This window comes from Camelina sativa, chromosome 2 (genome assembly GCF_000633955.1).
Source record: "Camelina sativa cultivar DH55 chromosome 2, Cs, whole genome shotgun sequence".
Classification (NCBI taxonomy): domain Eukaryota; kingdom Viridiplantae; phylum Streptophyta; class Magnoliopsida; order Brassicales; family Brassicaceae; genus Camelina; species Camelina sativa.
This window is the reverse complement of record NC_025686.1, coordinates 6,613,515-6,639,473: the sequence shown is the minus strand read 5'-3', so window position 1 is coordinate 6,639,473 and position 25,959 is coordinate 6,613,515. Positions and strand designations below refer to the sequence as shown.

At 37.0% G+C, this 25,959-nt stretch overlaps 4 protein-coding genes across 7 annotated transcripts; 3 read left to right on the top strand and 1 right to left on the bottom strand.

Moving 5' to 3' along the window:
* Window positions 10-3,554, bottom strand: LOC104718798. Of its 3 annotated transcripts, XM_010436620.1 has the most exons (4): window positions 3,236-3,554; window positions 837-2,646; window positions 443-741; window positions 10-375 (listed from the first exon to the last, which is right to left on the bottom strand). In XM_010436620.1, exons 2-4 carry the CDS (start codon window positions 2,622-2,624, stop codon window positions 366-368), a joined length of 2,097 nt encoding a protein of 698 aa, XP_010434922.1. In that variant the 5' UTR covers window positions 2,625-2,646; window positions 3,236-3,554; the 3' UTR covers window positions 10-365. The 3 variants fall into 3 exon arrangements, with proteins under 3 accessions (XP_010434922.1, XP_010434907.1, XP_010434914.1); XM_010436605.1 differs by having other exon boundaries at window positions 10-741; XM_010436612.2 differs by lacking the exon at window positions 3,236-3,554 and adding an exon at window positions 2,751-3,197 and having other exon boundaries at window positions 10-741.
* On the top strand, window positions 7,181-9,741 carry LOC104718786 (putative cysteine-rich receptor-like protein kinase 31). 2 transcript variants are annotated; one of them, XM_010436595.1, is made up of 6 exons: window positions 7,181-8,118; window positions 8,211-8,332; window positions 8,431-8,641; window positions 8,716-8,953; window positions 9,055-9,208; window positions 9,295-9,741. In XM_010436595.1, the coding sequence occupies exons 1-6, from the start codon at window positions 7,203-7,205 to the stop codon at window positions 9,625-9,627; spliced, it is 1,974 nt and encodes a 657-aa protein (XP_010434897.1). In that variant the 5' UTR covers window positions 7,181-7,202; the 3' UTR covers window positions 9,628-9,741. The 2 variants fall into 2 exon arrangements, with proteins under 2 accessions (XP_010434897.1, XP_019089725.1); XM_019234180.1 differs by having other exon boundaries at window positions 9,303-9,402.
* Window positions 12,390-14,973, top strand: LOC104718775 (putative cysteine-rich receptor-like protein kinase 32). The gene is made up of 6 exons (XM_010436587.1): window positions 12,390-13,316; window positions 13,392-13,516; window positions 13,602-13,812; window positions 13,896-14,133; window positions 14,251-14,404; window positions 14,498-14,973. Exons 1-6 carry the CDS (start codon window positions 12,428-12,430, stop codon window positions 14,828-14,830), a joined length of 1,950 nt encoding a protein of 649 aa, XP_010434889.1. The 5' UTR covers window positions 12,390-12,427; the 3' UTR covers window positions 14,831-14,973.
* On the top strand, window positions 15,336-18,925 carry LOC104749119 (putative cysteine-rich receptor-like protein kinase 32). The gene is made up of 6 exons (XM_019234176.1): window positions 15,336-15,652; window positions 15,947-17,327; window positions 17,599-18,126; window positions 18,197-18,318; window positions 18,379-18,595; window positions 18,684-18,925. Exons 2-6 carry the CDS (start codon window positions 16,889-16,891, stop codon window positions 18,923-18,925), a joined length of 1,548 nt encoding a protein of 515 aa, XP_019089721.1. The 5' UTR covers window positions 15,336-15,652; window positions 15,947-16,888.

The following is a 25,959-nucleotide window of genomic DNA, read 5'->3' as shown; positions in this document are numbered from 1 at the left end:
TGGGGAGAGAAGATGAAGATCCATTATTCACTACAAGTTACAAAACTTTTTTTTTGAAGGATCTACCAACTCTATGCTTATAAGACCTCTAACCAAATTGGGCACTTCCCATTTGCTACCTTACAATATGAACAGTGTGGCTTTTTCGTTTGCCTAGAATCCTAGATCCTACTCGAAGAATAAATAAATGACACAACAAAGAATGTGACGTCTTTCTCAATCTGGAGATCAGAGACCATCCCATCTTCAAGCTCTAGCTTGTCTTACGAATCTCCCGCTTCATGGTTGCGCTCTGCAGGGAAGGAAGTTGGAGACCAACCTTCTCTTCTCTTCTTCTCGCCAACTCATGCATGATACAGAAGAATTCAAATGTACCTGCAATAATGACAGCATCACAGACTACACTCGGGAGATTGGCGAGAAAGGAGGGTTTGGCATGTACGATTGAAGAGCGGCCGCAGCTTCTTTCATAAGCTTAGGTACGTTCTTTTCTTCTTCCTCAGTTACTGCTTCAACCAAGAACTGAACATCATCATCAATCAGCATTTTCAATGAGTTGCAATGCGAGAACTGTTGTACATTCTCGCCATTCCTGTAACTATCCGAGACTTCCGTGTTATGTAGTATGGCAACACAGATGGAGAATGCTTGCAACGTTGATAACTGCGCGTGGAAATGAACATCGTAATGCCCTTCCTCAACAAACGACATGTACAATGCTGGTATATGCTCTTTAGCACCCTATAATATGAAGACAATACATGTTAGATGATAAAAAAGAAGCAGTTCTAAGGCAACATAACTTGTGTTGAATTGAGGAAAGAACCAGTTTTTACCTGGACAAATAGTTGTAAAGGATGCTGATTGTCTACAAGAGGCTGATCATGAGAAGATGAGATACGAGGATTTCCAAGAACCATAAGTGGACATGCCATGTCCCAACCACCACAGTCACAACCACCTCCTGACCTCCATCTCTGAATCAAAGGAGAAGGACCAAGGTTCTTGGTACTCGGTAACCCGTGGTTTCCCCTTGGGATTACAACCTTCAATTTTTCTGAAACTCTGCTGCCTAACAACTCCTTCTTCTCCTCCTCAATTGGAGACAGACCAAGAAGATTAGTTTTCTCCAACAACCTTTTGTCACCTCTTCTGTATTTTAAGCTTTCTCTCTTCTCAATCGTGTCTTGAATAATTATAGCAGCGATCTCAAGGTCAGGATGCAAATCTGCAGCTGACCACGGGTTTGTTCCATTTGAAGCCTCAAGATCATAGCTTTGAGATGTTCTTTTCGGCTGAGATGTTCTCTGCTTCATTGTATCTGAACCATCCCCGGACATTGAGTTATTTCTCAACTCTGAGTCTGGTTTAACAGAATTCTTGGAGGCATTATTAACCATATCAAGTGGTAGTGATTGATCTTCCTTTGTGGAGACACTTCGTCTTGCTTGTGCAATATCATACAAAACAAACTCATTCACCATCAAAGTTTCTGGATCTTGTCCCTTTTTTCTTACTTCTGAGCACATTTTACATGTAACTTGCATCTGAGCCAACAGCAAAGATTCTTTACTAACTTCATTCAATCCTCGCACACTAGCACTGCTCCTCTTTCTGCTTCCAGCAGATGAAAATGTATATATCCAAGTAGAACCATTGTCAGATTTCCAAGTCTTTGCACCGTAAACCTCCTCAGGAGAACCTGTAACAAACTGAAAAACCGGCAGTCCATGTTTGCTTTCCATCTTGAGACGGCAATGTAGATGAACCGGGGAAGATTTCAGCACTGAAGTAAAATCTTTACTGACCACTGGAGGAGGACAAAGATTTGATCTTTTATGAATATTTGAGTAATCACTCAACATAGACTTGCAACGCTCATTGTTCTTCCCTGGCTTTTCTGTACATACACCTGACTCTCCTATATAAACAAGAGGGCTTCTCAGAGATTTTGACTTAACAAATGGATCAAACATCTTCCTAACTCTTGAGCTGTCCTTATTGCAACTGGTTTCTAATGAGTCTACCTTTGCTGGATGTAGCTTAGGCAATCTAACTTTATGGTCATTACTACATTCGTTCAGGGGACTGGCTACATCATCAGCTGAATCCAACACCACCGCTCTATCTTTGATACCTGATTTCAAACAAATGTCAATGAAGTTGCCAGAGGTGCAAGGTTCAACTGATGACTTTTGCCCATCTAAAACCATCTTGTTCTGTCTTTTCTCTGTACTTCCCTTTCTAGAAGAATCAACAACTCTAAAGGAGAAAGAAGCATCACTACTACGAGACAACTCAAGTTTAGCCTTTGAATCTTTACGACCATGAGGTTCTCTAAGTTCTTTAAACAACTCATTAGAGCTTTGATACACAGAGCCTCTCCTTAGCTCCGTTGTATCCCCCATTGCAAGAGGCTTTGAATTAAAATTCTTACAGGATGTGCTACGGTAGCGCCTGAAGCTTATCTCTGTGAACCCTTCTTTGACTCTCAAAACCTCATCTCTACGAGGCGGCTTCAGTCTAGTACTCCTTTTTTCTAATTCAGTGAAAGGACGAGGAGCAGGCAGAACACTGTTGGGGCTTTGTTCCATATCAATTCCTTTACCAAATTCCATTTCCATTCCAATCACCACTTCAAAACATCTGTAAAGAAAACATTAAAATTCAAAGCAATATGTTAAGTCCTCCACAGCCCTCAAAACATAAAGATATCAAATTTGCACAACAAACCAATCTCAGAAACTTACAAAACAACATGATAGTAACAGAGTAGAAGAATCTTTCTTAATCAGTATTAATAGATCCAATTGACTCAATGTCATAAGCTTCAAAAGGACGCAACTTAAGCTCCCAAAACACAAACTATACATGCACAATCAATGATCTTTGATACGTACCCAATGCAGATCTCATTATAGGTTAGTACATGAATTAAAAACAGATAACAAAACCAGACAAGCTAGCAGATTGGATTGAACTAATCAAGTAAACCCCAATTAACTTAAGAAGAGAGTATCAAACTGAACATTAAGAAACAGAAAGAACACAAAATAGCGGTCAAATAAGAACACTAAACAAAAGAAGAATCAGATAGAGACATAAGACTATAGCATTAAGCAAAAGAAGCAAAAAGAGGCAATTTTTAATTTTTTTACAGATAGAGAAAAAAAAAAAAAGAGATCTAAGAGAGACACAACAGATAGAGACATGAAAGAAAAAAACAAAAACATACCCGAGTTACAGTAAGAAAGACACTGTGTAAATCTCAAACATTTCTTCATCGACATTGGAGAAAAAAAAGAAGAACAAGGAGAAGAAGGAGAGATTACAAAACAATGATGGTGGTAATAAGATAAACCGATCATGTTCTCGTGTAAGTGTAAACAAAAAGATATAGAAGAAAAAAAGCAATCAATTAGTTTTCTCCCTCAAGGCATCATTTTGTTTCTTTATTTCCCTCTTCGAGTGTGCAAAAAAAAATCTATATCACTCAATCACTCTCTCTCTCTCACTGTACTTTTGCTTTAGCTTTTTTGTTGTCTGTTTCTTTTTCACTTGTTCTATCAAACAAAGGTTTTTTCACTTCAATGAAGTGTTTGTGACCTAAGACTATCTTACCCTTCTGTCAGAAACTGTCGCTTAACTATTTTAAAAGGGTATTTTCGTCATTTACATAAAGATGGATTAATAAAAAAAATAATTGGATCGGTTCGTGAACCAAAAAACTAATAAAGTAATTTTGTTTACTTGTTTCTCGGGAAGTTCATGTGAGATTCCTATCCCCAATTAAAATCTTTCGACTCTATGTGACTGTGTGTACTCACATCTCATATAAAAGTATACTAGGTAACAATCCGCACTATATGCGGGATAAATCGATTTATTTAAAATTATAATAAGTAAAATTATTATTTTAGAACCAATATTTGTTTGTGTCAAACATAATATGTAACTAAAGTTTTTTAAATATATTATAATTTTTTTAGGTACTAAGTTTATTTATAATGATAAGGGTTATTGTCTCATTCTTTTTTAATAGCACATTGATTAATGTACAATTAAAACGTATATTCCTATTTGGTTATCATTATTTCTATTTTTTAATGAATAATCACACTAAATGTTGAGATTAATTAGTTTACATACTTAGATATTTATAAATAATCACACATCATGATATCCCCTAATTTGTTGTCATTTTTATATATATTTATGAATATATATAAATCTATATTTATTGAGAATTAAGTTTTCTTTAATGAGTTGGAGATGATTTAGGGGTAATATGTTTCTTTTTATAATCAATTATAATAACTATTGAAATCTTGTTATTTAAATTATTATGACAGGTAATAATACTAACATAAAAAATAATATTTTTTATATGATTTTGTTAATAAGTTATATGTTCTTTATTTGTATTAACTTTATATGTTTTTATTGCCTTTTTAGAATATTTTACTTATATTGATTTTAAGAAATCAATATTTTATAAATATTGATTTCTTAAAAATAATATAACTTTGACTTGTATATTTTGTAAGTAAATTTTAGTGAAATTTTGACTTAAAATAGTATGTAATTATTTTATTAGTTTTAATATGTGATATTTAAATTTGTGTAAGAATTGATGACATATCTAATTATTATTCAGTTAATTATTTTTTTAATATAGTGGCATGTTAATGTAATTAAGTAGAAAATTTAAGGTTTTTTGTTAAATATGTCTCAAGCTCTCTGGCGGCGACACATCAGCTTTTTCAAGAGAGTGTTTCTCTATTAATATATAGGGGATTTTTATTTTCAAATAGAGTTTGTATAATTAATACTGGTAGTGTGAAACTTTAATACAGGTAGTGTGATTTATTGGTATTTAAGTCAGATTTAGGATTTAAGGAAAATAATACTACTACTAATTATGGTGGTATTGTAATGGTAGCTCCTATCTGTAATGGGCCGCATCGTAATTGGGGAAGACCCACTTTTTTGACCAAACTTTCAAACTTTAAAACATTTTGGTCCAAATTGATAAAAGACAAAAATAGTTTTATAGGGATTTGGAATTGAATGACTCATGTAAATGTTAATCTGGTGAAAATCTCCATTATTTAGGAGAAGAGTTGTATGAATTTTTTTAAAATTTTCATATAGTATTAAATTGTGCGTTTGTTTCATAGTTTGCCGAGTTGATGATGATTATGAACTGTGTGAAATCTAGATTAACTGAAAGTTATTATTTAAAGACCGGACTGGGTTGGTCTTGCAAATATGTGGTCTTTTTGGTTTTCGTTTTGTGAAAACCCGAAATAATTGTTGAGTTGTTTGTTGAACATATAAATCCGTTAAATCCCAGTAAAAAAAAAACAGGAAACCGATTGGTATGGGATTCCTTAAAAACATATATATATTTCGATATTTCAAATTTGTTTACTTTTTAAAATGATGAACTCATATCTTTTTCCTATTTTTCAATATTTTGTTGTGCACTTCCAAACGGTTCAATTTTGGAAATACCAAATTTAATTTTTAATCATTTAGTGAAATTAGGTCACCAGAAACTAAGTCATCATAATGATTATATTAGATACTGAGCCCGCCCTGTATAAGAAACAAATATAAAATTTTACTAGTAATATTTGAATTCTAAATACTCACAAACTTTGGTTTTGTTTTGTTCTGCTGATGCACATACATGTTGAATTATGGATGATACATGAAATTAATATGATACTCATGAGAAAGAGAGTAAATTTATTTTTAAAGATATCCAATGAGTTCTTATCTGTGAAATATCTCATACCAAAAATAATTTGTTGTTAACAATTAAAAATCTTAAATCAAGAGCACTACGTCTATTGACTACAAAAGTTATTTTTCAAAACAAAAACAAAACATATGTTATATTACAAAAACTAATTGAAATGTAAATTATTGTTTGTATCAATTCTTTTGTTGCGGTAAACAATCATTTTATTTAATCTTATAGCTGCTGTTACTTTTTAGTTTTCTATAATTAACCTTTTATTTCCTTCATTCATTACTATATATCATCACAAATATTTGGTCATCAACAAAATATAGTCTTTTATGTAAATCTAGAATCCATCCATTGGTAAAGCGACCGTCTTCTGTTTACCAACATGACTTCCCACTCATATACATCAAAACAATTCAAGTTAGAACGTTCTAGAATTTTGTCTACATATACATTTTCTTAATATTTCGCTTATATTATCATCAAATCTAAATTGTCTGTAAATAATATATTCGATTCTAAAGACATATATTCCATTGCATATATGCATCAATATTTTATCAACACAATGTGTATAAAATCAAATTGAAATTATAATTATACGGTCAATTTCACTCAAGTATTAAAAAACACATTTTTCTTCTACAATATTAATTTTACTTATTTATTTCAAGTTATTATAGTTTCAAGACTTAAGTATAATATTTATGTATGTCATTTGTGATATTAAATAAAGTTTGACATTGAAAAAAGGTCTGGATTAGGGCTCCCCGTGAAGTCCTTCATTCGATAACATAATAGTAGATTCTTTGCAGCTGGTGAAGCAAACTTGATAATTTTTCAATGGTCTACGCCTTAATGTAGTGCAGCCAGACGTCTCTCCTTCCAACTGTACCATCTGTTTGAAACAAAGTGTTGATGACTATTTGAATTGTTGTCATTGGAAGCAATGAGGCTAGATGTATCGGCCTAATTGCATTTTCCGGTGGGATCTATACCCTTTCAATCGTGCCTTTGATCTTTTTATGCTAGCGCCTCCACCCTCATCTCACCGCATTAAATGGAGGTTTGGGACAAGAGATATATTAAAGAAGAAGAACCGAACAGCTTAAATACTCGTCAAATGTTAATGCTTGTGGGCATTGTGCTCCGGAGTAAGTTAGAAGTTTCTAAATTAAACCTTTTGGTGTCTGATTGGGCTTAGAAGGGCTAAGAGTTGGTTCATGTTCAATTAATCATTCACCTAACGCCGTTTATAAAATATTAAAACAATATTTACCGAGTTGACTTCTTTATGAATTCTCGTAATTCGTATCAACTACTCCCACGAAGTTTCTAAACACGCAAGTTTTGACAAGATCAACGCTCGTAAATAAGATTTACTTATTTAGATTCAGGTTCAAAGTATTGAGAAAAGTAAAATCTAAGGAAAAAAACAAAAAAAATGTGTCTGAACAATCTCTTTTCAATCCTCTGTCTTATCTTCGTCGTTAGTTTCCGTTTTGTCTCTACACAAAAATGCGGGGACTCAATGTTTTTCAGACCTAACGGTACTTATGACACAAACCGTCGTCTCGTTCTTTCAACTCTTGCTTCCAACGTCAGTTCTCGAAAAGACCGCTTCTACAACGTCTCGGTCGGTGAAGAAGGACCTGGAAGGATCTATGCCTTAGGTCTCTGTATCCCAGAGACTGATCCAAAGGTATGTTCAGATTGTATCCAAGCAGCATCCGAAGGTTTACTTAAAAACTGTCCGAACCAGACCGACTCATTCGACTGGAGAGGCGACAAGACGCTCTGTTTCGTCCGTTACACCAACAGCTCGTTTTTCAACAAGATCGATTTAGAACCAACGTTAACATTTTATAATATGCGAAGGTTTCGAGGGGACCTTACAAATTATAATAGAACATGGGACGCGCTCATGAAATTTATGATCACCCGAGTCGGTCAACTTAAATACCTGGCCGACGTATCCCCTGAAATAGGTTCTGATCGTATATACACTCTGATGCAGTGTATTCCGGGGATATCATCAAGCGACTGCGAAACCTGTATTGATCTAAGTGTCCGTAATTATCAGAGATGCTGCAGTAGCTTCGTAGGTGGAGTCGTTGCCAAGCCAGTCTGCTTTTTCCGGTGGGATGGTTACGACTATCTTGGTGCCTTTGGTAACACGCAATCATCACCTCCTCAAGAATCTCAACCCATGCCGCTTCCTCCTCCACCAGATGGAAAAAAAATATCTACGGGAGCTATTGTGGGGATTGTTGTGTCAGCGGTTACACTCGTGGTGCTGCTCACTTTAGGATTAGTTATTTGGAAGAGAAGACAATCATACAAAACATTAAATCCTCAAAGTGAGTTACTTTTTTTTTTTTGGGTTACCATTCTCACAGTTCATTTTGGAATGCATAAAAGTAACCCAATCCATATACATATGTTATTGCAGCTGATGATGACATGATAAGTCCACAGTCTCTCCAATTTGATTTTGCAACAATTGAAGCGGCAACCGATAAATTTTCGAGCAATAATAAGCTAGGTCAAGGCGGATTTGGTGACGTTTACAAGGTATATATATTTGAGCTGAGATTTGCATATATGTATGATTGCTTAAGAAGCTTTAAAGTTCATTAGCGCGTCCTATGTTCTGTTATATACATTTGTAGGGTATGCTACCAAATGAAACAGAAATTGCCGTGAAGCGGCTATCAAGAAATTCAGGACAAGGCACACAAGAGTTTAAGAACGAAGTTGTGATTGTGGCGAAGCTTCAACACAAGAATCTTGTTAGGCTTCTTGGGTTTTGTTTAGAAAGAGATGAAAAGATACTTGTCTACGAGTTTGTTCCCAACAAGAGCCTTGATTATTTCCTCTTTGGTAATAACAATAACATTATGGTTTATATCTATGTTTATTTTATCAACTTTTCTTAAAATAGTAGTCTAATGCAGATCCAACAAAGAAGAGCCAGCTAGATTGGAAAAGACGGTACAACATCATAGGAGGGATTACGCGAGGGCTTCTCTATCTTCATCAAGACTCACGACTCACCATCATACACCGTGACATCAAAGCGAGTAACATTCTTATAGATGCTGATATGAACCCTAAAATAGCAGATTTCGGAATGGCCAGGAATTTCAGAGTGGACCAAACTGAAGACAATACAGGAAGAGTCGTTGGAACCTTGTTAGTATCCTCCCTACATAAGTTTCTATAAGCTCAATCTAGTGAACCTTTTTCTTTCTGATTTATAATATTAACATTTTCATGTGCATATATATGCGCAGCGGGTACATGCCACCAGAGTATGTGACGCATGGTCAGTTCTCTACCAAATCTGATGTTTATAGCTTTGGAGTATTGGTTCTAGAGATTGTTTGTGGCAAGAAGAATAGCAGCTTCTACCAGATTGATGATTCAGGGGGAAATTTGGTGACACATGTGAGCAAAAGCCAATATAAAAAGTATCTTACACTATTTTCAAGTTTGGTCAAAGTTTTGAACTCTGACTATAAGTTTCTTGGCAGGTTTGGAGGCTTTGGAATAATGATTCACCCTTAGATCTTATTGACCCTGGGATAAAGGAAAGCTACGATCATGATGAAGTTATTAGATGTATCCATATCGGAATTTTATGTGTTCAAGAAACTCCAGCGGATCGTCCAGCCATGTCTACAATCTTTCAAATGCTTACCAATAGCTACATTACTCTACCTGTGCCTCGACCACCCGGTTTTTTCTTCAGGAACAGACAAAATTTAGACCCTTTAACCTATGGATCCGAGCCGGGGCAATCCAACAGCATGTCTGTTCCTTATTCTAGAGACAGTGAATCAAACACTATAGTCACTCCTCGCTGAAAATTTTGCTTGTGAACTCTGTATTTAGCACTAGTCCGTACAATTTTCCTTGTAGCACAAACAATTGTATTCTTTTCAAAAAAAATTATGCATGTGATGGTACACATATTGCAAGTTTCCCAAGTAGGTATATATAGACATAATCTGTTGTCGCTTTATGTATTAAGAGTTTACTTGTGACACTATTATGCTTTACTGTAACATACGAAAACCCTATGTAGAATTAATCACAAGTCTCTTAGGGTTAGCTCAGTTTAAACTCTGATACCAAGTGTTGGTGTTCCAATCCATTCTATTGCTTGAACACTCTAAAACAAATTAACTCACAACCCCGCTAAGGAGTTTGAACATACATCTTGAGAGTAAAACCGAGAAACGACACAATATATAAAACGAGTCTCCTATATCATGGTGTATGATTTAGCTTACATCTCAACAGAATCAAACACATTAGACCGAATTCACTATCTCTAAAACCAACAGAAGTACAGAACATAAACAAACCGTTATATAATCATACACTCCATTCCTTATTCTCTAACTTCTTTATATTGTAACAATGTTGAACACTGGTTTATAGGTATGACAGGTACACTGGTTTTTACACTGGTTTATATTGTAAAAACGAGTCGTTGCACAAAAAAAAAAAAGTGTATGACAGTCCAAGTTACAAACCATTCAAAAAGCCTATAAAAAGAGTTGAACGCAGCTAATAAAGATTTAAAAATATTTAACATATATAGAGAGAATTGCACATAGACCCACTTTTCCCAAACTCCCTTGCATCCACACCCACTTCTTGAGTGTGGTGTACTTTTGGGAGTGTTTTGGTTGAGTTTGCATAAACCAAGACAAGTTTGCCCTTGTCCTTGACAACAATTTACTATTGTAGTATCTGTTTGTTCTAAGAAAAAAATGAATTTTGTCTGTTTTTTCCCTTAGTCGATGGTTCCCCTTTTCTTTCTCTCTCTCTTTTCTTTCTTTCTTTTATCTTTATTATCATTTATTTAGTTATTATTAATAAATTTTGTATATTTTTTTACACAAAAAGACTATGAATACATTTTTTCTACATTTTAAGATGCACTGTGCTATATTTTAGATGAATAAATTGTATGCTATCCATTTTTAGCTGAACATTTGATTGACGATAAATGGATGGTAAACTGTGGATATTTATGCTTTAATATTTTTAAAACAGATAAAAATCTAATTAATTAAAAAGTTTGTGGATACTAGTAACACATCACCATGTGATAATTTAGGGTTTAAAGTGTAGGGTTTAAGATTTATCATACAATTCATGGATACTAGTAACACATCACCATGTGATGATTTAGGGTTCATGTGGTAGGAATTAGGGTTTTAGGTTTTGGATTTTTGGAAAAATTCATGGTTTAGGTTTTAGTGTTTAGGATTTTATAGTTTAAGACTTATGTTTTAGGACTTATGTGGATTATGTGTTAATGTTTTGGGTTTAGGGGTTAGGGGTTAGGGTTTAGAGCTTAGATTTAGGGTTTAAGATATAACGACAACATCAAATCCATATATCTATGGTCATGTGGATATCAGTAGAATACTACACCTAAATCTTTAAGCCTAACACACTAAATACTAGACACAAAATGTGAAATCCTAACCATGTATATTAAAAGTGAACATTGATGCACTAACTCCATATGGATTTGAAGGTACTATACACATGTGTAACTTGTATCCACAAATTACAATAGTATCCACATGATCATGGTCATATGGATACGATGTGTCGTTGTACCCAAACCATAAAAGTAGACCTAGACACATCATGTGAAATTTTTAGTTCAACATTTATTCACTAATAAGTGGATGACCAATTATAGTAAATTGTGTTTTGATGCAAACAAAAGTAAAATTCATTAAGTGGTTTTGTTAAAGTACTTCTATATATTGTAATGGATACAACTTATTTCATTAAAAAAAATTCAACTAAAAATGTGACAATTCAACTTAAAAGTTGAACATTTGTTCAATAATAAGTGGATGACCAGTTACATAATTTACTGTAACTGGTCATCCACTTATTAGTGAACAAATGTTCAACTAAAAATGGAAAGTGTATAATATACTAATTTTAAAAATATATAGCAATATACATCTTAAAATGTAGAAAAAAATATAATTACAAGATATTGTATAAAAATGAACAGAAATTTTTTTAATAATAACTAACTAAAGTGTTACAACAAATAAAATAATAAAAGGAGAGATATAAACTAAATAATAAAATAGAGGAAATATATATATATATATATATATATATATATATATATATATATATAGTAAGAAGAGAGAGAAAGAGAAGAGAGAGAAAGAGTTGAGATGTGTTTGGTTTGGTGAGGGAGTAAAAAGTGAGTGAAGTGAGTTTGAAGGGGCAAGATGTAATTTTATAGGGGTAAAGTATAGTAGTAATAGAAAGTGGGTGTGTGTTATTAGAGTTTGAGAAAGTGGGTGTTGATGCAATATTCTCTTTATGGAATTGACTTGACTATGCTAGCTAGATTCAACTAATACTTAAAAGAACATTCTTACCTGCACCAACACTTTTTGACAAAATCAAATCCCCCTAAGTGTTACAGTAAAATTATTACCGAGTTGACTTGTATAAGCTTTTAAACAAATTAGTCAATTAATTAACAAAAATTCTAACCAAACATGCTTTTTTGACGAAATCAAACGTCCCTAAATGCTATAGTAAAAGAAAAATTTGTATATTGTTTACAGTTCATTTCGATGATCTCAGCAAAAGATCCAAAAACAAATGTTTATACACAATCTCTTGTCAATCCTCTGTTTTTTCCTCGCCATTAGCTTCGGCTACGTGTCTGCACAAAAATGCGTAGACTCAATGTTTTTCAGACCCAACGGTACTTATGACACAAACCGTCATCTCATTCTCTCAAATCTTGCTTCTAACGTCACTTCTCGAAACGGCTACTACAACGGTTCTGTCGGTGAAGGCCCTGAAAGAATCTATGCCTTAGGTCTCTGTATCCCAGGGACTGATCCAACGCTCTGTTCTGATTGTATCCAAATCGCATCTACAGGTTTGTTACAAAACTGCCCGAACCAGACCGACTCATACGACTGGAGATCTCAGAAAACACTCTGTTTCGTTCGTTACTCCAACAGCTCGTTTTTCAACAAAATGGATCTAGAGCCGACAATGATAATAGGAGATCTGAATAGTGGACTATTCCAAGGGAACCTTACAGATTATTCAAGAACATGGGACGTGTTCATGAACTCTATGATCACACGACTCGGTCAAACTCGGTACCTGGCCGATATATCTCCTCGGATAGGCTCTGATCGTATATACGCGCTGATGCAGTGTATTCCGGGGATATCTTCTGAGGAATGTGTAACGTGTATTCAAGAAAATGTCCGTGTGTACCAGAATTGCTGCAGTGGGTTCATAGGAGGAACTGTTCGCAAGCCGGTCTGCTTCTTCCGGTGGGATGGTTCTGCATATCTTGGTGCCTTTGGTGACACGCCATCTCTACCTCAGCCTCTTTCAGATAGGAAAACAATATCTACGGGAGCTATTGTAGCGATTGTTGTTTCCGCGGTTATATTTGTGGTGCTGCTTGCTTTAGTATTGGTCTTTCGGAAGAGAAGACAATCATACAAAACACTAAAACCTCAGAGTGAGTTTTTTTCTTCTTTCTCTCCTTTTTGAAACGCATAATAGGAAGTTCGAAACCTTACATATGTTATTGCAGCTACTGATCATGGCATGAATAGTCCACAGTCACTGCAATTTGATTTTGTGACAATCGAAGCGGCAACAGATAATTTTTCGAGGAATAATAAGCTAGGTCAAGGCGGATTTGGTGACGTTTACAAGGTATATTTAAGCTGAGATTTACCTATATGTATGATTGCTTGATTTTTCATGAAAACTTAGACCTTAAGAAGCTTTTCATATGTAGGGAATCTTACCAAATGATACAGAAGTTGCGGTGAAGCGACTATCGAGAAATTCAGGACAAGGCACTCAAGAGTTCAAGAACGAAGTTGTGATTGTGGCGAAGCTTCAACACAAGAATCTTGTTAGGCTTCTTGGGTTTTGTTTAGAAGGAGACGAAAAGATACTTGTCTACGAGTTTGTTCCCAACAAGAGCCTTGACTATTTCCTCTTTGGTAATAAACAATAACTCTTTGTTTAATTTATTCTCCCCTTAGAAAAAAATTTCTTAAGATGTTTTACATATATGGATGTGCAGACCTAACAAAGAAAATTCAGCTAGACTGGAATAGACGGTACAACATCATAGGAGGGATTACGAGAGGGCTTCTCTATCTTCATCAAGACTCACGACTCACCATAATACACCGTGACATCAAAGCGAGTAACATTCTTTTAGACGTTGATTTGAATCCGAAAATAGCGGATTTCGGAATGGCAAGGAATTTCAGGGTGGACCAAACTGAAGACATGACCAGAAGAGTGGTTGGAACCTTGTTAGTATTCTCTTAATGTTTAATTTGATGAATCTTGAATACTTAGAATGGGCACAATTTTCTGATGAACCCTTTTTGTATATAATGAACTTAAAACATTTTCATCTGTATTTTCAGCGGTTACATGCCTCCAGAATATGTGACGCATGGCCAATTCTCCACCAAATCTGATGTTTACAGTTTTGGAGTACTGATTCTGGAGATTGTTTGTGGCAAGAAGAATAGCAGCTTCTATCATATGGATGATTCTGGTGGAAATTTGGTTACCCATGTGAGCAAAATTCAAATCTAAATCTCAAAAACCTTACTCCATATATTTCAATTGTGATTAAGGTTTTGATTCTGATAATGAGTTTCTTGGAAGGTATGGAGACTTTGGAACAATGATTCACCGTTGGATCTCATTGACCCCGCGATTAAGGAAAGCTATGAGAAGGATGAAGTCGTTAGATGCATCCATATTGGACTATTATGTGTTCAAGAAACTCCTGCAGATCGACCGGCTATGTCTACAATCTTTCAAATGCTTACCAATAGATCCATTACTCTACCTGTACCTCGACCACCCGGATTTTTCTTCAGGAACAGACCCGATTTAGACCCTTTAACTTATGGATCCGAGTTGGGGCAATCCAGCAGCAAGTCTATTCCTTATTCCATCAACGAAGATTCAATAACTAGAGTCACTCCTCGTTGAAATGATTGAATATGTACTCTGTATGTAGAATTAACCTCAGCAGGTTTAGCACAAGTCCGTAATTTTTCCTTGTATCACAAGTAACTCCAATCTTCAAAGTATGTATACAGAAGTTGAAGATTCAAAAGCAATAATTTCATTTATGTGATTTGTATTATTACAAGTTTCTAAACGTTACTATTTTTTTTTTGATAAACTAAATGTTACTGATGATAGAAACCAAAAGTCTACTTTTCCTTAAGTTTATGTAACTGAAGAACTGAACCTAACGTCTGCTCATATTAACGTCACAGTGTATCCAATTTGTTTCTTGTAGCACACGTGACATTAATTCTAGTTTTTTAGCTTATGAGACCATCTCCAACTGAGGGTTTAACTTATGTGTCCAAAAAATAAATCAATAATGAGAAAAAACAATGGAACCGGGTTTAATTTTGGAGTTTTTGGATCCCCTAAAGTGACCATACGTGTCAGTTTTTTTTGGTTGGAGCGACTGCATGACAAAAAAAGGGTTTCGCTCAGAATCTTTGTTTCAATCGGAAGAGAGTTTGTTTCAATCGGAAGAGAGTGATTGAAACCCATATTCGAAAATCTTTCATTCTTTTCTGTTTCCTTCTCCAGTGAATCTTCGGAAATCGATCATCGGTAATCACGGCTATACACTGGATAAAGTCACGGCCTTTGAGCTTTCATGTCCAACAAAAGGGTTTCTTAATCGTAACTAATCCTTTGCCTCACGGAGGACGTGGAGCTCTGCCGTTAGTCCTTCCGATCTCTTCTTCATAGCAATGTGAATTTTGCATGACATTATTCCTGTGGTGGGTAAGTTTTCTTGAGCTCCAGAGATGAGATTTTCCTCTATTTTTTTTTTTTTTCCTTCCTGCAAGTGCTAGCTTAGCTGATATAACATGTCCTCGTTGGGCATGATTTGATTTGGTGAAATACTTGATTTTGTTCATTAAGCAGTCTTTATTCTGTTTTTTGGTAAGCACTGATATGAATTGTCAGTATTTCACTTGCTTAAACCAAACTTTTGAACTAAACAATTACATTTCTGATTGAATTGTTTGATTTTCTCTGCATGAATTTGATCAAGTGTGCTCTGTTTTTTTAAAGGTTAATTGGCGACTCTCCGCATGAATTTGATCAAATGAAGCAAGGTAATTCATCTGCTCCTAGATGTTTATTGTTTTGATTTTTGAAGTATATTGATGTGTATGTGGATGTGGATGTGGATGTATATGTTCTGAGGTAGCTTTTGATTTTGGGAATCAATTTAATTTGTGTTTATGATTTCTGTTTGTGTCGGTGTGTTGTCATCTGTGAGTATCGGTTTAAGTCTAAATGTAGATTCGGATGGTTAATATGCAGGGATTCATTTACAAGTAAGTACTGATTTAGTGATATCTTCCAAGTTACCTAGGTTCTCTGATCTGTACACTCTCACCATCGACAGTGCTGAACAAACCTTTCTTTGACTTATGTGATGAAATATTCATGAACTATACATGGAAGGTCTGCCTTTCGGTTCAATTAATCTCTTCAGTTTTCAGTTTCTTTCTATATGTCTTGTGTGTTAAGTATTCTTCTACCTTTCACTTATACACTACTTTTTTACAAATTTAAATTTTTAGACCCTCATCAATAGGTGTTCTATCATTGGACTATGTCAAAAATAATAAATATAGTTGGATCCCATAAACGTATTTAAAGAGTAAAAATGGGATCCAACCATTGGAGATGTTCTGATTATGAAAGCAACATATTTAAAGAGTAGACGTTTCTGGATACGGTCCATGTTTCGGATCTTCACTTACATCATATATTTTTAACGCGTTTATTAATGGGTGACATATGGAGTTGACTCAACATTGTCTACATATGGAGTTGACTTGAATATGCATGCTTGACTCAACTACTTCAAAGAAAAATTCTAAACATGCATGTGTTTTTTGACGAGATCAACGTTTCTTAAAAAGTTACAAACCAAAGTCTTGCCTTATTTAGTAGTACTAGTATCTACAACAACTATCTGAGCAAAGTTTGGTCTCTTGAAAAATGTCTCATAACCATCTCTTGTCAATCCTCTGTTTTATTATACTCGTCTTCAGCTTCGGCTACGTATCTGCTCAAAAATGCGGAGAGAATCTGTTTTTCAGACCAAACGGTACGTATGATACGAACCGTCGTCTCGTTCTTTCAACTCTTGCTTCCAACGTTAGCTCTCGAGATGGCTACTACAACGTCTCGGCTGGTGAAGGCGCTGGAAGGATATATGCTTTAGGGCTATGTATTCCAGGGACTGATCCAAAGGTCTGTTCCGAATGTATCCAACCCGCGTCTGACGGTTTGTTAAAGAACTGTCCCAACCAGACCGAGTCATGGGACTGGAGAGCCGACAAGACGCTCTGTTTTGTTCGTTATTCCAACCGCTCGTTTTTCAACGACACTGACCTAGACCCGACCACAGCAGAATATTTAAATTTAGANTTCCAACGTTAGTTCTCGAGATGGCTACTACAACGTCTCGGCTGGTGAAGGCGCTGGAAGGATATATGCTTTAGGGCTATGTATTCCAGGGACTGATCCAAAGGTCTGTTCCGAATGTATCCAACCCGCGTCTGACGGTTTGTTAAAGAACTGTCCCAACCAGACCGAGTCATGGGACTGGAGAGCCGACAAGACGCTCTGTTTTGTTCGTTATTCCAACCGCTCGTTTTTCAACGACACTGACCTAGACCCGACCACAGCAGAATATTTAAATTTAGAAGTCACCGGAGATGTTTCAGAGTATAACAGAACATGGGAAGACTTCATGGCACGTATGATATCCGCAGCTTCGTCCTCAACTCCAGGCTCGCTTGCTGGCAGACATTACGCAGCAAACATAACTCCGTTGCCAGGTTTCCGGAGAATATACGTATTGATGCAGTGTACTCCAGGGATTTCTTCTGTGGATTGTGACGCTTGTCTTCAAGCAAGCGTTCGTTCGTACCAAGGTTGTTGCGGTGGTAAGCAAGGGGGTACTATTAGGAGACCTGTTTGCTTTTTTCGGTTTGATCCTTATCCGTTCCTAGATGCTTTCGATAGCATAACATCGTCCCCTCCTCCTCAAAGTTCTAAAGATCCTCAAGAATCTCAACTCACGGCGTCGCCTCCTCCTCCTCTAGATGGCAAAAAGATTTCTACTGGAGTTATAGTGGCGATTGTCTTCTCCGTCGTCATACTCGTTGCGCTGTTAGCTCTAGGTTTGATTGCTTTGAAGAGAAGACAATCATACAAAGCATTAAAGCTTAGTGAGTTATTTTTACCTAACAGCGTTTACTTATGAGTTCTTATATCAACAGTATACATTTACTGTTGCAGCTAATGATGATATTACAAGTCCACAATCTCTGCAATTTGATTTCAAGACAATTGAAGCGGCAACTGATAGATTTTCGGAGAACAACAAAGTCGGTCAAGGTGGATTTGGTGAAGTTTACAAGGTATATTATTAGCTCTGTATATATATGACTGCTTGCTTTTTTTTTTCCATGGAAGCTAAGGGGTGTGTATGTATACCAAATGGAACTGAAGTTGCGGTGAAGCGACTATCAAAAAATTCAGGACAAGGCTCGCAAGAGTTTAAGAACGAGGTTGTTCTTGTGGCGAAGCTTCAACATAGGAATCTTGTTAGGCTTCTTGGGTTTTGCTTGGAAGGAGACGAACAAATACTTGTCTATGAGTTTGTTCCCAACAAGAGTCTTGATTATTTCCTCTTCGGTTTGTTTCTAGTCCCTTTGTTTTCTTGATATTCTTGTGTTCATTCTTGAAACCTAGATTTGTTCTTAATATAATATCGAATGAGCAGACCCAACAAAACGACCACAACTAGATTGGAGAAGACGGTACAATATCATTGGAGGGATTGCTCGAGGGATTCTCTATCTTCATCAAGATTCACGGCTCACAATCATACACCGTGATCTCAAAGCGAGCAACATTCTCTTAGATGATGATATGAACCCGAAAATAGCGGATTTTGGCATGGCAAGGATTTTCGGAATGGAGCAAACTCGAGCCAATACTAGCAAGATAGCTGGAACCTTGTAAGTGATTGTCATAATTAATGATGTTAACCTTTTGATCTCGCTTGTACATTGTAAACACAAGTTTCATTTTGCCCCTTTTTTTTTTGTAATTATATATCCAGCGGTTACATGACTCCGGAGTATGTGATGCACGGTCAATTTTCCATGAAATCTGATGTCTACAGCTTTGGAGTGTTGGTTCTTGAAATCATAAGTGGCAAGATGAATAGTAGCTTCTATCAAACAGATGGATCTGCCGGCAATTTAATCACACATGTTAGTACTTTTCGTCTACAATTACCACTATGATAAAAGATTATATATGTACTGTTTACTGATATATTCTCATATATCAATGTTAGGCTTGGAGACTTTGGAGGAAAGGCTCGCCTTTAGAGCTCTTGGACTCGACTTTTGGGGGGAATTATCAAAGCGATGAAGTTACAAGATGCATTCACATCGCGCTTTTATGTGTGCAAGAGGATCCTGAAACCCGTCCTATGATGTCTACAATTATCTTGATGCTCACTAGTAGCACAATCACTTTACAAGTGCCTCGTGCACCTGCTTTTTTCTTACAAAGTAGCCGTGACCAAGATTCAGAAGTTGAGTGCTCAAATTCATATGGAAAACCAATTCCTAGTTCTTTCAATGATGCATCGATTACAGATTTAGAACCTCGTTGAAGATAATATTATAGTATTTGATGTTTCTTTAGTCTTTCTCTCGCATTTATTGCAAAATGATTTCGTATCAGTTGGCTTACTACATATAGTTGTCTCAATATTTCGGCTGAGCTAGCTTCAAACTGTTGTTGTGTAAATCATTATGCTCTCTTACCTCCAATTAGTCTTCTTACCATCGTTTTTTTTCTCCTATTGAGCTCTCCCTAACTCCTCAAGCTTATATCAAACCCATGAGTAACCTCATTTCAGTGTCATTGACTCAAATCCACAATCTTTGTCTTCCTAGCTATAATTGCTATGTCTTTTTCCTCCTAATATGAGATTGTATCTAAATATGGAAAATTATCTGTGACGAAAAAAGAAAAATAGATTAGAATTAAGGAGAAAATGGGAAATTATATATTTTCTTGTTGTCCCTTTTTTTTGGTCATCATCATCATTTAAAAAATGGAAACTGAGAATTTACGTTATATATCCTTTTTACGTATCCATATTTATGGAAATATTTCCTACTCATTGCCGGCATAACTTTCTATATATATATATGTCCGTCGTAATGTTATAGCTTCTTCATACTTTCTTTCGTTGGCCTAATAATTTTCCTAGTTTAATTAATTTCACTTGTTTCTTCCTTTCTCTTTCTCTTAGCAGATTTTCTCGTAATTTGGTCCCCAATGATGAAGATCTAGGATCAGTTGCAATGAGACTAAACGTTGTTATTATAACATTGATAATATATGTCACCATGATCACCACCAACGAATCAATGATGGATGACAAGTTAGACAAATTTTGGTCTTACAAGTTTGTGGAAGCAAGTTATCAAAAAAAGTTTGTGGAAGCAGCTTTGTTTTCGACTTACGCAGCATGCATAGCAACAGCAATCTTGGCCCACTTTTCTCGTAAGTAGTTCTTTTTTGTTTTTTTTTTTAATTCTAAGTTTAATGAAATCTTCTTTTTACGATACAATTTTTCTGACTAAAATTTTATTTTACTTTTTTTTTTGAAGGAAAAAGCAACTTCCGAATGTATCAATGGCGGTCTGTTATTATGGGAGTGATCACTTTTCTTGTTATAGCTGGGCATCGTTTTGATCGTGATCTGTTTTTTATGTTATTGGTGGTTACAACGGTCATGATCTCATGGAGTCTGTGGAAAATTGCAAGTGCACCCTTTTAAAAACCAGATGAGACGAGGATTGAGATGGTTCTTAAAGCACAAACTAAATTTTAATTAATGGTACACCGCGAGATTATATTTTTTTCATATATTATATAACTTACTAAAAAAATTATGTTGGATCAAATGTATATATTTTTAAAAATATAATAATATTAGATATTTTGTAATTTTATTTGCTTTATCTAGTACAAATTATTACTTTCATTTGGAATTTAATTATTCAAATTTTTTTTTTATTTTGGAATTTAACCAATCAAAATTAGTTGTTGTGAAAGTAAATATCTGTTAATATGTATAATCCTTTGTAATTAATATAATATTATTTAAATTTTATCCACAAATTTGAAATTAGTTAGTTTTGTCCACAACCTCTTAGTTGTTGATATAACTCATATGACTAAATTTGATGTACTTAATATTTAAAAAGAATTTGTTAGAAATGCCTTTTATGAGATATCTCTTTTCAAAAATAATTTTTTTCCTGGCTACTTTTTTTTTGTTATCTTTTACTCAATATTTTTTTTTTTGTCAACAAAAGAATCAGCTCAAATGAGCCAATTTGAAGGAAAGTTGTTTACAAACAAAACATAATGCGGAGATAAGCGTGCTTGGCGTGCCAGAGAATCCGCTTTAGTATTCGCATTACGAGAAATATGAAATAAAGAGAAAGAAGAAAACTCCTCCCGATCCGTCTTGATTCCATCCAAATAAGTTGCAAAGGCCGGCCATTCATGAGGAGAAGACACCATCTTCACCAGATCCAAGCTGTCCGTAAAAAAAGCCACATTTCAGAAATCGTGGCCAATCATGCACCGCATTGCCCACCTGAAAGCTTCCACTTCGGCATGCAACGGAGATAGACTGCGCCGGTAATTGGTAGCGCCTAGAAAAGGTGACAATCCTTGTGAAGAAGTACAAAACCATCCTGCACCTGCAAAAACATCGGTCTCTTTCCAAGAGCCATCAACAAAACATCGATAACCGGAATAAACCAGTGGAAGGGGGGAGAGACGCCCTTGTAATCGAGAAGTAGGAACCACAGGAGAGGAGATAACCTCCTCACCCTTGTCTTCCACCTGAGCTTGTAGCCAAGAGGACGCTTCCCCTTGCGCTACGCGCACAATGTCATCCGGTCCGTCTGATTCTCAAACACACAAGCATTCTTCGCTTTCCAGATATACCACATTAGCCAAGGGAAAATCTCTATCTGGGAACTCGGATTCGTAGAACCCAGAAAGTGATCTACATTAGCATAAATATAGTACGTCGGAAAGTGTTGAGGCCCCACAGGTACATGGGCCAAAGCCCATACCTGATGAGCTGGCAGACACACAAAAATAGCATGATTAATCGACTCCACATCCGCCCCACATCTCATACATCCAACATCACAGTCTATGCCCCGTTGTCGCAAATTAGCAGAAACCAAAATACTGCACGTTAAAACTTGCCACATGAAATGTTTAATTTTTGGTGGACAGTGAACCTGCCAAACCTTAGCAAGAAGAGGAGTGATCTCCGGGCCACACCCATGAGCCTGGAAAGTGTTAGGAACACCCAGACGTGTCGTTTCATATCCTGACTTAACCGAATATTTACCATATTTTGTAAAGTGCCACCCTAAAGAGTCTGCTATCGGGAGGCTATTAAAGGGAATAACCTCTATCAAGGTGACATCCACAGGATCGAAATGCTCAACGAGCTGATCTCTAAGCCCAGTATTCGTCTGAGTATCCATGAACTGAGTCAAACGGAGAGTTGGGTCCTTAAACGGACCGTTACTTAAAGCTGGTCTTGGGAATTGAGCTGGAATCCAGGGATCAATCCATACAAAAATGGTGTCTCCTGAGCCAACCCGTTTAATGAGCCCTTTGTTTACCAAAGATCGAGCATATACGATACTTCTCCACCCATAGGAAGGAGAGTAGGACCGTATCGGTTCCATAGGATTGGAATTCCGGTAGTATCTACTTTTGAAAACCCTGGCAAACAGTGAGTCCGGAACATCAATCAGTCGCCATAATTGTTTAGCCAACAAAGCCGTGTTAAAATCATCAACATTTCTGAAACCCAAACCACCCATCTGCTTGCTACAGCAAAGCTTCTCCCAGGCAATCCAATGCATACCCCAGACTGACCATTAGAACTCCACCAAAACTTCGCCACTGCACTAGTAAGCTTGGATGTTATCGTTTTTGGCAAATGATAACAAGACATCACAAATGTAGGGACAGCCGTCGCAACAGACTTAATCATTACCTCCTTACCCCCTTTAGACAATAATTTGGCCGACCCGCCCGTTGTCCGGCTCTGCAGCCGGTCTTGAACATAAGAAAAAACCTTCGTTTTAGATCTTCCCAACTCTCAGGAATCCCTAAGTACGACCCCATACCACCCAAGTTTGTTATTCCAAGGATCCCCTGCATCTCCGACCGGACTCGGTCGTCAACAGTATGACCAAACTGAATCGAAGATTTCGTGAAATTTATCTGTTGCCCCGAAACTCCCTCATATTGCCTGAGGATATCCAAAACAACACCACATTGTTCCTTATCCGCCTTACAAAAGAAGAGACTATCATCCGCAAACAACAGATGTGTTATTGGCGGACACTTATTGGCCACCTTAATACCTGTGATCCGCTTATCACCCTCCGCCTTCTGAATATTAGCAATCAGAACCTCCATACACAAAATAAACAAATAAGGGGATAACGGATCACCCTGCCGTAAATCCCTCCCTGGGACAATCTGACCATTAGGTTGGCCGTTAATAAGGACCTTGTACTCCACCGATGAGACACAAAACATGATCCATGAGATCCATGTCTCTGCAAACCCCATCTTCCGCAATAACGCTGCCAGAAAACCCCACTCAACCCTATCATACGCCTTACTCATATCCGTCTTAAATGCCATAAACTTCCCTTTACAGGAATTATTGGTTCTCAACCCATGAAACATCTATTGAGCTATAAGGATGTTGTCCAAGATCAAACGTCCAGGTACAAATGCTGATTTAGTTTCCGAGATTAGACCAGGTAAGATTACCTTAAGCCGGTTACACAAAACTTTTGACAAGACCTTGTATCCCACATTACACAAACTAATAGGACACAACTACGCCATCCGGTCGGTTTCGCCACCTTTGGGATGAGGCAAATATGCGTTTGATTTAACCGTCTGTCGAAAACACCCTCCTAAAAAAACTGATTAATCAAAGACACCAGATCATCCTTAACAACTTTCCATGCCTTTTGAAAAAACAAGGCTGTCATTCCATCAGGCCTCGGAGCTTTGTCCGGATGCGTCATAAATAAAGCCCATCGTACCTCGGCCTCCGTGGCAGGGGCCGTTAATCGGGCATTATCCACCGCTGTAATAACCGTGTTGACTTCCCGTAGAGCATCCTCAAAATTAGCCAGACATATCGAGGAAAATAGTTCCTCAAAATATGTTACCGTTGTATCACAGATTGCAACATCCTCCGTAGACCAGACATCATGTTCGTCAAAAAGACCGGCAATCCGGTTACGAGCCTGTCTCTGCTTGGTTTGGGCTTGAAAATACTTTGTATTCTTATCCCCCACCCGCATCCACCGATTCAGACTCTTTAAGTACCAATGGACCTCCTCATCCCGATAAGCCTCTCGTAGGCGGCCATTGAGGTCCGAGACAACTTCCGGAGTGGACAAATCATTGGCCTGTGCCATCTCCAATTGCCTTTTAAGATCCTCAATCAACTCCCGACCGTACGGAACCTGCGTTTTACGCCATCTAGAAATCTCCCGTCTACAACTAATAATTTTCCTGGCAAAATCTTTGTCCGGTTTTCCAGACCAGCCCGATGAGATCGCAACCATTAAACCCTCCATACCTACCCAGCGATGATCAAACATAAAACACCTACGCCCCCGCGGCCTCTTTGCTCCTATGCTGACCACAAGAGGCTTATGATCTGAAGAAATCATAGGTAAGTATTCTGTAACCGTGTCCAGAAATAAATCATGCCAATCCCCATTCCCTAAGGCCCTATCTAGCCGGCACCGTATAGGTTTCTTATCTCGCCAATCCCGCCAGGACAGGCAATCCCCCAAAAAACTGCAGTCTCGAATCATCCCATTAAAAGATAGGAAAGAAGATGCAAGACGCAACTTCCCTCCTCGTTTGTCATGATTTCCGGTTAATTCATTGAGATCACCAATAATAAACCAATGAGTTGATCGAATTGAACTAATCCGTAACAACCGTTCCCAAACCAAATATCTGTTTTTAGGAACAAGATCACCGTAGACAAAAGTTAGATGTAAGACACGTCCCTTATAAACCACTTCAACATCAATCATTCTGTTAGACTCCAATAAAATTGAAACATTAAAAGACTCTTGATTATAATTAAAGTCAAACCCCCGCTACATCCCACGGGGTCCACTGTTATTAAATTATTATAACCAAAATGGCCTACAAATTTTTCCAAATGAGAAAAAGATTGTTTTGTTTCCATAAGAAATAAAAAAATCTGGCCTATGTTTATTCCAGAGATCCTTAAGGTTCCCTATAGTGGCCTTATTACCAAGCCCGTGACAATTCCAACTTAATACATTCATTTAACAACTTTTGGTTTTGGTGGCTTTCTCCCACCTGGGCCTCCCTTCACCCCTTCCTGGGCCTTGGGGCCATGTCCGGTTTCTCCAGTCCCCGTCCCGTGAGTAGGACGCTCCGTGGGGACAAAAGCATCTGTGCGTTTCGCTTCTTTGCACTAACCCCACTGATATGTCTATATTTTGTCTCTTCTTAGCCTATTTTTATCATGCATTTAGCTAGGATAACTCATTGGTTTGCATCATTTCCTAGTTCTTTCTATACACTTTGCACGTCTAGGTAGCTCTTGCATCATCCTTGCATACATTGTGCATTTTGGATTATTTCAGGTATTTAGGAGACGTTGGAAGCCATTCTCGTCCGAGCCATGGTCACCATCCCCGTTTTGTCCGAGCCATGGTCACCATCTCCGTTTCGTCCGAGCCATTGTCACCATCTCCGTCTCGTCCGAGCCCAGGTCCCCATCTCCATTTCGTCCGAGCCATGGTCACCATCTTCGTTTCGTCCGAGCCATGGTCACCATCTCCGTTTTGTCCGAGCCATGGTCACCATCTCCGTTTCGTCCGAGCCATTGTCACCATCTCCGT